This window comes from Aedes aegypti, chromosome 1 (genome assembly GCF_002204515.2).
Source record: "Aedes aegypti strain LVP_AGWG chromosome 1, AaegL5.0 Primary Assembly, whole genome shotgun sequence".
Lineage (NCBI taxonomy): Eukaryota > Metazoa > Arthropoda > Insecta > Diptera > Culicidae > Aedes > Aedes aegypti.
In genome coordinates this window covers 193,248,546-193,263,720 of record NC_035107.1, presented here as the reverse complement: position 1 = coordinate 193,263,720, position 15,175 = coordinate 193,248,546, and the positions used below count along the sequence as shown (strand labels likewise).

At 37.9% G+C, this 15,175-nt stretch overlaps 1 protein-coding gene across 1 annotated transcript; it reads left to right on the top strand.

Annotated features, from left to right (window-relative positions):
* Positions 1 to 92: 92 nt before the first annotated feature.
* On the top strand, positions 93 to 10,099 carry LOC5572725 (60S ribosomal protein L4). Its single transcript, XM_001660494.2, has 3 exons — positions 93 to 225; positions 630 to 1,056; positions 9,071 to 10,099. Exons 1-3 carry the CDS (start codon positions 223 to 225, stop codon positions 9,934 to 9,936), a joined length of 1,296 nt encoding a protein of 431 aa, XP_001660544.1. The 5' UTR covers positions 93 to 222; the 3' UTR covers positions 9,937 to 10,099.
* The last annotated feature ends 5,076 nt before the right edge of the window (positions 10,100 to 15,175 follow it).

The following is a 15,175-nucleotide window of genomic DNA, read 5'->3' as shown; positions in this document are numbered from 1 at the left end:
GCGAAGCGATTAGCCCATGCAGCATCGCCGCAACGCAGCCGCAAAACGTCCACTGAACTGAAATTTCCGGCACTTTGACAGCTCGGTGCTCCTCGAAAGGGCTCTTCGGACCGTTTCCGCTTGCGCTATTTCTTTTTCAGTCCTCCGTGGCATGGCGGACGTGCTTTAACGATTTGAAGTCGTACTGTATTTTTGAATTTCCGAGTGAAGTCGCTATCGAAAATGGTTAGTATCGGTGTGAAATGGTTCGGAAAATGGAAAGGAATTGATTGGTGGTGAAAATTGCGGAATCGGTGCGGCAATTTTCCGGGAAATTGCGATGTTTGCACGTGTTTGACAGATGGATGAAATTCTGGTGCGACTGAATGGCAGGCTGTGCTGTTGATGCTTTTGTTGGCGAGGCACAGGATGCAGATTTCGAGGATTGAACGGAAGCGGTTTTGGTGGGATTTGCGGAACCAGTGGTCATCTGATCGTCGGGATTCGTCTGGGGCAGTGTGAATGAGGCCGGAAAGGATTGTTTACCATAGTTTTTCAATGTGAATTTAGGCTGTGTTGTGATTTGTTTATCATCACGTTCTTGTGAAATCAATCGTCGCTAACCTCAATGCGTTTTTCTCAATTTCCAGAGTTTGACGGCATCTCGCCCGCTGGTCAGCATCTATTCTGACAAGAATGAAGCCCTGAAGGATAAGAATCTTGCGTTGCCGTACGTGTTCAAGGCCCCGATCCGTCCGGATGTGGTGAGCGAAGTTTCGCAGCTGATGCGCCGCAATAAGCGCCAGGCTTATGCCGTGAGTGAAGCTGCCGGTCACCAGACCTCGGCCGAATCCTGGGGAACCGGTCGTGCCGTGGCCCGTATTCCGCGTGTCCGTGGTGGTGGTACCCACCGTTCCGGCCAGGGTGCCTTCGGTAACATGTGCCGTGGTGGACGTATGTTTGCCCCGACCAAGACCTGGCGCCGTTGGCATCGCAAGATCAACGTGAACCTGAAGCGGTACGCCCTGGTTTCGGCCATCGCCGCTTCCGGCGTTCCAGCCCTGGTGCAGTCCAGAGGTAAGTTCCATCATTTCGTTTTCATCAACCTCCCTAAACATGAATCATGTCCATTCAGGGATGTCAGAGGATGTTGTTCAATGTCTCCCCTTGTCTGCCACTAGAAAAGGTTTCAATTATAAGGTCAACTTCACTCAGTGAGTCCCAGACACTAAGTTTCTATTTTAAGGCCCAAGTAAAAATGGTGCAAAAGTCAAAACTGGAAAAGCAGTTTTCTCTTTTCAAATAGACAAATCGAAGAAAATAAAAACACACAGCTCTTATATTTGCCAAATAAAAAGGCTGTGTGTTTTTTTTTCACCAATTTGTTGTTTTAAAGGGAAAAAGCTGCTTTTACAGTTCTGACTTTTGTGCCATTTTCTCTTGCGCCTTAATGCAAGTCAACCAAAATGTTCTCTGAAGTCACGATTTCCTTTCTCCTTGTATTGAATTTTGATTTGAAATACTCGAACAAAAGGTTTCCACAGGGTTTACTCTAAACATTTTCCAAAATAATACTGTTCAAGGATTTCCTTTATAGATTTTTCTGATCTTTCCGGAGTTTTCAAAGAAAATCCATAAACAAAATTCCAGATTTTTTGACCATATTCGTGAAGAGATTTTTTCCAGGAAAGCCTACCAGGATTCCCCTTGGAGTTGCATCTTCGTTTTCATACGGAATTCTTTGTGATTTCATCTATGCTTTATCTGAGAATTTGCTCCCAAGTTTTTTCCAGAGATTTTTCTAGCAAATCCATGAAGAACTTATTTCTAGGACATCTATGAACAACTATTTTTGAAATTCCTTAATGACTTCGACCGGTGATCTATCATTGAGATCCTCTAGAAATTTGTCTCGGAGTTTCTCTAACATTTGATCTACGAATTACTGCTTAAGTTTTTCCTAATAATTCTCGAGCAATTTGTCAAGTGAAGTCTCAATGGATTCTTCAAAAATTCATTTGAAATTACACATTAGCAAATACTACAGTAATAATTAATCCGATCATTTATACACAAGTTTCTTCAGTGATTCTGATCAATGATTTTCTAGGAATTGCAGGGATCTTTTTAGAGACCATTTTTATGCAGGTCTTTAAGAAGTCTCTATTTTGATAAAAGGAAATGAAGTCTCTATTTTAACCGAAATGGTCTCTTAAGTCTCTCTTTTCCTTATTTTGCGTGTAGATACCGTCAAGCTACCATTCACCGTGCATTTAAGAAAAATCTGCACTTCAAAAAATTATGTAATTTTCACTAATCACTTAAAGCGAACTAGAATATCACTACGAAGCGTGTAATTATACCATAATTAAAGGAAAAATCTAAAATTAGTGATGCATAACAAAAAAAAATTACTCAAAAGTTATGTATACAAATGTAATGTTAAGGTCGCCTCGTACCGTTCTATGTCACCTTGTACCGTGCGTATAGTTTTCTTCATGATTTAATTTCGAACCTTGAAAAAACGTTGTTGGTGAGGCAACTATGTTGCTGGTAGTGTGCGCACTCATTTTTAAGGGTATTCAAATCTTATTTTACTATAACAGCCATAGAATGTCGGAAAAATTGCTAAATCATTATTTTTCATTCAAATCGTTATAGGAGGTTTGACTGTATTATGCAAACTATTTCATATACGCTCAAAAACTATATATGGAGTAGTTAAATCACGACATAACAATAAATGTAATATAACCCAATAATTTCAAGCCTTTTACACTAATACACGGTAGTAGGAACCATACATATTGAAAAGGGTTTATTTACCGTGCATTTGTGTTTCGACTGAAACAATAAAAAAATCTAATTTGCATAAAATCTCATGGTTCATGCGATGAAATACATCTTACTAGAGGTATCTACAGTAAAAACTTTTTGAATTTATGAAAAATTTGATACTTTAACGTTAAAATGAAAAATGCGATTCTTTGGTGTTTCTACTAAGAGTTTCAAAAAATCCCGTTACTAAACAGAATTCATATGAGTTTGACTGCATAAACTAGGTTTTTCCAAATGCTTTGTGACAAGAACTACCTTATTTCATCAGTATTATCTTATTTTGCTGACTTAACGGTAATTACATTTATCAGGATCTTTTCGTAATGGAAATGTCCTTGACTTCCCTGGGCATAGAGTATCATCGTACCTGTCACACGATATACGAATGCGAAAATGGCAAGTTTGGCAAAGAAAGCTCTCAGTTATTAACTGTGGAAGTGCTGAGAACACTAAGCTGAGAAGCAGGCTTCGTCCTAGTGAGGACGTAATGCCAAGAAGAAGAAGAATTAAATTTATCACATTTATCGAGAACAATTTCAGGAATTATTCAGTGGTTTCTCCAGAGGTTTCATCTGGAATACTATCAGGAACTAAGAGTTCTCTCTAGAAATTTATCTACCATTTCTTTCAGCAATTTTTCAAATGATACTTTTAGGAATTTCTCCAGAATTTACTTCAGGATATCCTTGAGTACTTCAACTTTACTACTTCAAGTAATTTTCTCAGAGATTACTTTTACTAATTTTCCAAAGACTGTACTTGGACTTCCTCCAAATTGTTTTTACTTAATTTTCAACTGAATTCTTCGGTTGTGACTTCAAGAGATCTTCCAAAGATTTCATAGAATTTCGTGCAAGAAAACCCGCAAAGGTTAATTCCAGAGTTTTTGGTAAAATTCGTTCAAGTTTGTTTTTTTTTATATATTTTTCAAGAAATTCTATAAGAATTTATCGCCTTTTTATCTATGATTATTCAAAAGAATGTTCCAAAAATACCTCGAGGGGGTATTCGAGTGAATCTATTAAGAACATTTCAAAAAAATCTCTAAATTTGAACTGTGTTTCATTATTGAGCTTCTCTAGAATTTTCTACAGCATTTCGTCCAAGGATTACAAGAGTTCTTCTAAACATTTTGCAATTAATTTCTCTAAAAATCCCCATATGGAATATTGAAAAGTTCATTTTTAAGGATTCACACTACAGAATTTTTTTTTTTTTCAAGAAATTATCCGATTATTCCTACACATTTTTTTAGGTTTTCCTCCTATTTTTTTTTTCAGGAGAGATATTATTCAGAGATTTGATTGATTTTTTTATTTCAATTATCTTAGCAATAACCTTGAAAATCTTCTAAAAGTTCTTCAAGAGTGAGGCCTTCAAACAATCCTTATTCGTCAAGGGTGGCTTGAGAACATACACAAGTTTTAACAGAAGTTATCCTAAGATTTGCTTTAGGAATACGTCACGAATTCTTTTACAACAATTTCTCAGCTTTCTGGAAAATACATTCATAGTTCCTTGAAGAAATGCATTGAAAACTCCTGGAAGAATGCTTGAAAATGAAAAATGAAAGCTTCCGTGAGAAATCTCTTAAAATTATCGGAGGAATTCCCAAATACATCTCAGGAGCATGATAGGAGGATCAAATATTGTCATAAGGTGACACGGGAGACTGTGTTATTTTCCCTATCTTTCGTCTCACTCTATAAATCTAAATAAAGTTTTACTTTGGCGCCCATGAAGCTGTCCTAGGTATCCAAACGACCCATGGAAATAAATGGTGCATAATCTTTTTTTGCATGAGAAAGCAGTACTAAAACTATTTTCAGAAGAAGTATACGAATGTACTTGAAAGTTCCGTTCAGATCACGATTATGAACAGAACACTTACCTACAAACAAAATTTAAAGACACCATCATTGGCAAATACAATTCATTTGAACAAAACTTAGGGGGAAGTCCTCTATGGCCGGACAGTTTGAATTTTCCAAAAACGAATGATGATATTAAGATTTTAGTATTCCAGTAGGCGAATTCCGGCGCGTATTTTCTTCTTGCTGGTACGTAATGGAAGAAAATTTCTTCTCTTCGAAGAAATTGTTCGCCGGAATTCATCGACAGGATTATATCAAAATACATTGTTGCAGTGTATACAAATTATGACGTTTTCATGTCCAAACGTAAACAAACAGTAGCTGTTGAAAGTTTCACTCTGATACAATCTACCAAAAAAATGTGAATTGATAAAATTTCATACAAGTGTAGCCACAAATGTTTCTTATAATGTAAGCTGAATTGTCTCCGTATGTTGAATTCAGTAAGTTTTGCATCATAAGAAAATGTCGAATTTCAAAGAAAAGCAACATTTTTTTGTAAACCATTGCAAGTCATCTATGGCCGGACACCTCTTGTCCTCTATGACCGGACAGTGAAAATGTTAACCTAACATCTAATTCATAATTCGCTTTTTTTATAAATGTAGGGTACAAAAAACAAACAGCAACAAAAATAAAGCATAAATAACAAAACTTACGGTCCTTGGAGGCCTTATAAAGTGCTGTCAATATGATGCTTTTAAGGTAAATGAGCGCACAAGAAGCAGCCACAAGATATGATACTTCCAGAAATACTACCAGCGATTTTTCAATGGATGCTTAGAAGAATTTCATCAGAACTTGGTTCAGCGAATCCTAGAGCACTCCAACGCTTCCACAAGCGTTTATTCCAGAGAAAAAAAAACTGCAGTAATTTTCACAGAGATTTTCCCAGGATTTCCTCCAGATGCTTTTCCACAGATTTTTTCACAGATATTTCCTCTTCTTACTTTAGAAGATTTCCCACAGATATTGCAGGTTCTCTTTTTTATTCCAGAGTTTAAAAAAATCGTTTCGACGGTTTTTTCAAGAAACCCTACAATAATTCCTATGCCTATTTTTCATGTAGGCAAATTCATCCACGGTTACACTCAGGAATGGATCATTTAAAATAACCAAAACGGCCGCTATAGGCCTTTTCATGTGACAGGTGCGTCTATGCATTTGTTTACATCGGTGGAAGACCGGTGCATACACGAGGCTGTCATTTTCATAGAAGAACTGTCAAAGAGCTTCCCGATCAGCTGTTTTGGAACGTCATGTGAATAGGCCTATGGAAAGCATAGATAGCGCCACCGCGTAGCCTTGTGTGTTTGACAGAACGCAATGCTGTCACAATGTTAAATCCCATATACAGTGGCGCCTTTGTTTTGATACGGTGAGCACTGACAAAAACTACATTCAATGATCCATTGCTCCAAAAATCATTCAGGCATTGTTCGATGAAATCTATTATAAACTATTCCATATTCCACGATAAATTTAACTTGGAATTCCTCATTAAGTTCCCCCAGAACTTTCTCACTGCTTTTCTTCAGCATATCATTAAATATTATTGTTGCGGTTCAAAGATTTCTCTAAAAAAAATCAATAGCAATAATTACAGGTATTGCTCTGATTATTCATATGGTTTTTTTATTTTCAGGGATTCAGCCCGAATTTTTCAAAACTTCTTGTAGGACATTACTCCGAGATTGTAATTGTTTTCAGTTATCTTAGCAATTTATCAAGAGCATTTCAAGAATAATTTTATCAAAAACATAGGAGTTCTTTCAAAGATCCTTGTAGAAATTCATCAAGGCATACTTAGAACTCACACAAGTTACACAGAGGTTATTCTAGGATTTTGTTTCGAAATTCCTCGTGAACATTTTTAACAGTTTTCTCCAAAACAATCCTAAAAATTTCCTTCACATTTCTATGGAGACATTCATGTATAAATGACTGACTGGTAATATTCTTTGAATACCTCCTTGAGCAACTTAAAAAAAATGGAAGGATTTCTGAAGGAGTTTTGAATTCTTGAAGGTGTTCTAATCGGGAATGTTGGAGGAAGTCATGAGAAAATCGATGGAATATTTTTTGGAGAATGTGATGTATAATTAAAAAATGTCTGAAAAATCTTTGTATGGATTCTTTATGGAATCTGCAATATAATTTCTGTAAAAAAATTCAGATTGAATTTTTGAAGGTATTTAAAACCGATTTTTTTGGAAGAATTACTTAAAAAGTTCGTGATCCGCAGTAAAACGAGCAATTACATCTGTAATGTCACGAAGAATTCCAAAAAAATCTATTGTCTTTCAAAAATGTCTGTTCAACTTAGGAAACTAACTCTAATGTCGTGGTTCCGTCATGTAAGTAAGACCTCGTTGTGGTTCATAATTGTATATCCTTTGGGAGGACATGTCATCCTTTTTGATCATGTGTCCTCCCGTCCTTCCTTGGACTGAAAATATTCCTCCTTTTTCAAATTCATCGAATAAGTTTCCTATTTTTTAGTTTTGTGTTGTTAGAATCTCTAACTATTTATAAATCTTGAAAAATGATGAAGGATTTTTACTTTGAACTCCAATTTTAAGTTTAAAGAATTTCCATGTTTTACACTCTTGCGGATTTTAAAATAAAAAATATGTTTTAGGTTTTTATATGTACAATTTCTAAGATTTGAGTATGAAACAGTGTTTTTGGCTTCTTTTCCAGATAACTTTATTAGTTTGATAGCTTGAACTTGATTAGCCTTAAAAAGGATACCTTCATGATTTCTCAAGCAGGCTTTTAAAAACATTATAATTTAACAATTAAGGGTCGAACGGAAAACGAGTTCATTTATTGAACAAAATAGGAGATCATTATTTAACATAACACTGCGAAAAAAAAACAAAAATTGAACTTATATGATTTTTTTTAGTTCAAGGTATAACGGATCAAAAATCATTGCACTTTGAAGAGCAACAATTTATTGATTTTAAGAATGCCCTCAGCTCAACCTCGATTTTCTATTTTCTTCGACATTGTTTGGTATCGACAAACAATGTCGAAGAAAATAGAAAATCGAGGTTTGTTATCTTTATATAAGGGTTTTTCGTCAAAGACGTCCAACCACTAATAATTTTCCGATGCAGATGCGTTTGATGAAAATTTGTTGGTTCTTGCACAAATGGTTCAATTATCAGTATAATCGAAATTATTATTTTTTTTTAATTTAAAGTTTTTGTGATATGGCAAAGTTTTGAAATGTCCTCCTTTTTCAAAACTAGTAAAGCAAAATGTCCTCCTTTCTGAAATATTCTTCTGGTAAGCAAAGATATTATTGCAAAGATATTATTGCTCTAGGAATTCCTACAACGATTTATTCATAAAATTACCCAAAAAAAAAACACACACACTAATAATACCTCCAGTGCTTACTTCAAGAATTTCCAGTAGGATTTCTGTGGGATTTTAACAAGAATTGCTTCAAACAAATTTCCAAAAACATGTAAAAATAATACATGTTCTCTTCCAGAAATTCTTCTAGACATCCCTGAAGGAATTTACGAAAAACGACCAAAATTGATTTTAAATTGATAATCGATATTCCAGCAGCTATTTTTTTAAATATTTTCGAGTAGAAATTTGAAGGAAAATTAGATTTTTTGAAGCCAGCCTCGGGCTGCAAATTTCGTTAATAAAAATAATAATAGATCTTTTGAAAAAAAAATCTGAAAAACCCATCGGGAGAATTTCAGAAGCAATCCTTGTTGGAATAACAAAGAAATACATATGAGAAATGCTTCAAAAATTATTTGCTGGATTAAAATACTAGAAGGAATCTAGAAAACTAGAATCGCAGCAATTTTAAACAGCAATTCCTGTTGAAATCTCTTTATAATTCTCTGCAGAAAATCCAGAAAAAAAAAATTCTCGAGAAAACCCTAAAAAAATTCCAGGAAGAAAACTCTGGAAAAGAAAATTATTGCAAAAATCTTCTAAGAGAGTTCCTACACTCCTCTTCATTTTAAAGGTGAATGTGCATCGAAGCCAAACCTCAAATTTGCAAGAGCACAAATTTAGAGATTTTTTTTAATATCATTGGGACAATAGAGTTGATGTAAACCTAAACATATAAGCCTGTCAACCTTTCGCGCTTAAAATTTGATTCATTGGTCAGCACGTCCAGCACCAGTGAATAAAATTTTCAGCACAAACGGTTTTCTGGTTCTCTAGATTTGTGCCCTTGAAAATTCGTGGTTTGGCTTCGATGCAGGAGTTAAGTTTTGGAATAATTTCCAAATACCTTCCGTCTTTCAAGTCTATTCCAACCTGGCATCCCTGGTACCATAGTCTCATTTTGATCAACCCAAAAAACTAAAACATGAATCATTATCCATTTTCAGGACACGTCATCGATGGAATTTCCGAGTTGCCCCTGGTCGTCTCCGATGAGGTCCAGAAGTTCCAGAAGACCAAGCAGGCCGTCGCTTTCCTGCGCCGCTCCAAGGTCTGGGCCGATGTCCAGAAGGTGTACAAGTCGCAGCGCATGCGTGCTGGTCGCGGTAAGATGCGCAACCGTCGTCGTGTCCAGCGCCGTGGTCCATTGGTCATCTACGCCAAGGACGAAGGTCTCCGCAAGGCATTCCGCAACATCCCCGGCGTCGATACGATGAGCGTCAATCGTATGAACCTGCTGAAGATGGCTCCGGGTGGTCATGTTGGCCGTCTGTGTGTCTGGACCGAATCCGCTTTCGCCCAGTTGAACGATATCTATGGCACCTGGAAGAACAAGTCCACCGTCAAGAAGGACTACAATCTGCCAAACCCATTGATGGCCAACACCGATCTGGCCCGTCTGCTGAAGAGCGATGAAATCCGCAAGGTCTTGAACCCGGCCAAGAAGACTGTCCATCGTCATGTGCGCCGTCTGAACCCGCTGACCAACACCCAGCAGCTCATCAAGCTGAACCCATACGCCCAGGTCACCAAGCGTCGTGCCCAGCTGGCTTCCAAGAAACGCAAGTACGAGCGTATCATCGCTTCGTTCAAGGCCCGTGGAATCGAGCTGCCCAAGAAGAACACCGCCTTCAAGTTCCTGGAACAGGACAAGAAGCGCGTCGAGAAGGCGACCAAGACCAAGGAGGCTCGTATGGCCAAGGTCAAGGCTTTGAAGGACGAGAAGCTGAAGAAGCGCGTGGCGAAGCACAAGGTCCAGGAAAATGCCAGACGAGCTCGCAAGGGCTTGGCTCCGCTGAAGGGCAAGAAGTAAACCAGCTCGTAAGTTAGAATGAGAAGGGGAAAGGAGGTGTGGATGCTTCTTTTCAATACTTTGTTTATTGATAATACTGTGTAAGGAAAAATAAAAGCTGAGGAGTGCATACCTGTGGTACACGAGAATAATAAGTCTTATTTTTACGATTGTACAAATTTAATTCTACATTTGTTTCATTTTCCGTTGTCGGTTTGGTGTGTGCGGCTTAGTCCTTGATGCAGTTCTAGGCAGGGATGGGAATGTTCGATCGTTTGAAAAGTTGCATTCGCTTGTGGCCAATTGTCGATTCGATAGAAAGTTGGATCTGTCGTAAACAAGAATAGGTAAGGATGATTAACTGAGAGCTTTCTTGTCCAATGTTGCCATTTTCGCATTCGCATTCGCATATCGTGAGGCAGGCATGCCATGATGATACTCTAAAAAAGGCTGGTCACAACAAGACTGGATGAATTCATTGTTCAACCAGCAAAACTTAGTGGGGCATGCAACAGCCAAGGAACTGAAAGCTTCAAAAGCGGGATTTGATGTAGCATCAGTGACAGAGAGGCCAGCAATCTTTCCGAAGAAAGGGTTTAGCCAGTTCGTCAGTCATATCGCCGTGCTCTTGAGAAGAAAATCCGCAATAAGCTAGAATACTTGCTACATAAGTGGTTTGTTCTACGAGTGGCGTGAGGCGAGAATTCTTGACTCAAGTGAAGTGACTTTGGGCTTATTCACAAATTTCATAACTCTGAAGGGGGTGGGTGGGTGTCCTCGTGATGTTACGGCTCGTACAAAATTTGTAAAATATGCATATGCAAATTCTTACCTCACCCCACTCGTAGAATATACCCAAAGGACATCATCGAGAAAGTAAACTAGCCTTCATCGTGGGACTCCCAGCTATTAGGTACCTAGGTACCTATTATTAAGGAATCCGGGGATATAAGGCCTAGCGTAGATATGCGTCGCGCCAACCAAACGATACTCCGGGAATCGCATCCATTTCCGGTCATTGAGGAGCATTGGCTGGTGTGGATGGCGCAGTTAAGTTTTCAAAACTCGATTTAAAGGACGCATACCACCAACCTTAAACATCCAAGGTTACTCGCGTGATAACAACATTCCACTATGGGCGGTTTCCATACAGACTGGCGGCCAAAAATATGTTTTACAAATATGTTTTATTTTCAAAAACAAATTTTCAAGACTAACCTATAGCGAAATAATAAGTTTTGTTACTAATGATGCATATAAGCCATTTATGCGATTAACGTTGTGCAAACCATTATAAATGGTAGATCTTACATATGTGCTTATTCCACGACTGGAGTGAGAGGAGTCGAGAATGGTCACTTCGCTCTCGAATGAACTCTTTTTTGCGATTCCGAGAGTCGACTCGAATGAATGGAGAAGTTCATTTCCATTCGAGCGACGAAGTGAACCTCACGTTTAGATGTGTTCATCAGAAGAAACGTCAATCATAATAAGCTGCATTACTTGCGATTAGGGCGGAACCCAATTTGTAAACATTGAGGGTTTAAGTCTAGTCCCTTGTAAACCATTCATCTTTTGCAGAGATTGATCGATGTGTAATTTAATACCTATCGAATCAAATCTAATTGCAACATGTTTTCGAAAACAGTTTCAAATAACCACGAATTAATATTTTGTTGTGAGTGAAGATTATACCTAATTCGCCCTAATCGCATGTTATGCTGTTTATGTTTCTGTTTATAATCGAGAATCGCCGTGCTCCAGTTTCAAGACCAGGACAAGCAGGTCTACAAGGTGAAAAACGTCTCGCTGAAACATGGCCACATCGATCAAGGCGGAATTCCGCGAGCTGCTCGCGGAGCTGTGCGCTGAGCATATTTGAATGCTAATCCGCCCAGTGGACGTCAAGATGCGCAAGAAGCAACGCAAGGTCCGCTCGGAGATCTAGGACCTTAAGGTGAAGCTAAAGGGTGCCAGCAAGAACGTGGTGCTGAGTAATCGCGAGATTCGATTGCTGAGGTACCTGGACCAGACGGAAGACGAGAAGGAAATACTTCGCGTCTCGTACAAAGTGGCGAAGAAGCTAGACAAGCTGGAGAACTTCGACCGGGTCTGTGGCGATGCGAGCGACTCCGACGATGATTGTGACGTCATCGAGCAGGACTACCAGAGCCTGGACAGCATGCCGTCAGATAACTCGCTACCGGGCACGTTTTCACCCAAGAACTCCGAAACGCCGAGCTTGACCGAGTCGATGCAGCTGATGGACGAAATCCTGTCCAACACCACCATGGACCGGATGGCCAAGATCGACAAGCTGGAAGCGATCCTGTCGGCTGCGACCCTTCTAACAAACGATCAGCCGGCGAAGAAATAGGAACCTAAGGGACGAACGCCAAAGTCCTCCTCCGTAATGGTTTGAGGTTTTGCTTTGATTCATCTTCACCTTAAGTAACACGTTATGGCTTCTTTGAAAGTTAATTTAATGTTTAATATAAGCCAATACTACAGTAATTTCTCCGATCATTCCGACGCATGATATTATCCCGAGATTTATGTGCTATTTTTTAAATTTTCTAAGCCATTTTTTTTTTCACGAAATCCTTTATAACTTCTTCAACAATCTTGTGGCATGACCAGATGTTGCTTAAGAATATTCTACTGAAGCAATTCTCATATTTTTTTTTCTTTTCGATACAGTGGGATTCCGTTTTTGGCATGCTCCGTTTTTGGCATGCTCCATTTTTGGCACCCCCCGAATTTGGCAACAAAATGGATCCGTTTTTGGCAACATTTTTTATTTCCATCAAAATTAGTAAATTTTTGTGAAAATCATCGTGTTTTTTGTTTAATTCATTTGAAAAGCAGGTCAGCTTCACGTTGATCGCATCCCAGGCCTCCATCTCAGTCGATATTTCCTGAAATCCTATCAATAACTAAGGATCCCGTATGCTATTATTTACTGCGGGATGTTCTTGTGTTTGCAATATTTCATGAAGTTATTGATCTCTAAAAGTATCTCAACTAGAATTCCAACATATCTCTCAGGCATTCATACTGTGTAACCAGCCCACTTGAGTCTGTCGGAAATTCATACACGTAACATAAATCATTCTTTCAGATTTGGAACAATCCGTTTGAACAAAGCACAAGCACTGACACAGGACCAAAAAAGACAGTAGCTACTCTCTGAGTGCTTTAAGCCACTTAAAATGCGTCAAAAAATGAACAGAATCATTCAACATTGCAAATTTTATGTGATAAAACAAGCGAAATCGTATGGGCCAGAACAGTAGCCCGTAAGTGAGGATTTCAAATTTATATTTTTGCGATAAAATACGCTGTTTTAAAGCACCACCACAACAAATGTGAGCTTATGTGCAAACATTACTTTATTTTCACTAAAATCATTAAATCATGCGATAAATATGGTTTAGCTGTAACATGGGTTACACCTATGTAGATCTTTTCGCGTTAATTATTTAGAACTTGGTACACTCTTTAGTTGAAATTCTGTATGACGTTCGATTTTTTTGAAGATGATGCAACATTCTATAGAAATGTTACTCAGACTACGATATACTGCGAGAATTTTTACAGAATCCTAGGCCTTTCTAGTGGGCTTCTGATAATTTTCAATGGATTCGTGAGAATAATGAGCAGGATCTGGGGATTCTAAGCAGACATTAAGGATTTTGTGGGATCCTGAGGAGGTATAGTTGTTTATGGTGGATGCTTTGTAAATTCTGGCAGAACCCAGCAAACTCTTCGTAGTTTTTAGGGCGTCCTATGATTTTATAGCGGGATACTGTGGATTTTGAGTATTTCTTGCAAAACCCCAAGGATTCTGAATAGATTCCTAGCAAAACCTTGAGATAGCTAGCATTTGCCTAGAAGGCCCTAAAATACTTTTGAGAATTCCTTTGAAACACTTGACTATTTTCAGCAATATCACAGTGGAATCTTAAAACTCTAAGCGATATCCTAACAATTCTAGCAAGCTTTTGGGTATATGCCAATTTCTATCGGGATCCCAGACTAAATCCTCCTGAGCATTCTAAGCTGGTTCCTGTGGATTCCTAACGAGCACCTTAAGATTCATTACGGACGCTTGTGGTTTCATAGCGGCATCCTTTTGATTATGGTTGATTTCATATGGTTGGTTTATAACATATATCAAGCTAAACTTTTAAAACACAATAGAATTTTGTTTTTCAAATTTAAATCATATGTATTCTACGAAATGACGGACCTTATGCGATTCGGGTATAGAAAATTCATTGATTGTTGGGTAAAGTAATTGACCTCAGCCCTTTATGTTTGCCCTTTAAATTGAAGTCAATCGTTTAATATGAGATGCTCTACTTTGCTAGAAACATAATTTTAAAGAGGCATTTTCTACTTGCGAATTTGGCAAATTTGACGCTAGAGCTTAGAATAAATGAATGCATTGTATTTCGATATTCTAACATAGTTTTGAGGAAATGTCCACTTCTTGAATAAAGGTCACTTATGCGATTATTGTTTCTACATGGCACTTACATGCAATAGTATAGAGCTCATAGACATTGATTGAAGACTTTAAACCAATGAAAGTGAAACGTCTGACACAATTGAAATTGCGGGTCTATGGATTCATAGCATAATCCTAACCTACGGAAGTTTTCTTCGTAGTGAACCTTTCCGAAGTTTGGCTGTCATATGTTTACGTAGGGATGAAGGAACACCATCCTAATGATGTTTTTAAATAAAAAAATCAAATAAAGAAGTGAGAAAAAGGGTTCCGATTTTGGCACGGTTCCGTTTTTGGCAACTGAAAATTTCGACTTTGTTGCCAAAAACGGAATCCCACTGTATTTCCAAAGGAAGCTTTTAATATACCATCAGTGCATCAGATTCCGCTCATTTAAGGGAAGTTTTGTGTTCAAATGTTTATTATAAAATAAGGTACCGCGGGGCAAGTGGGTAAATGGGGTAAGTGAAAATAATTGGTATATTTTACTGAACATGTGAATTAACGTTTTAAACTCATACGTAAACCTTTGAGGCTATTGAGAACATTACGATAGGTAAGAGATATCTGAGATTTTCAGCCATTATTGTATAATAGAGCGGAATATTGTTGACCTGTCAACTATAATTCCGTAACAAGTTGGCGGCGTGCAATCTTATTTTCATTTTCAGTGGAAAAAAGTTGCGGAAAATAATTTTCTGTACCACTTCTAAGTTGTCCCCTCTGACAGTTTTAAACTGCAATAAA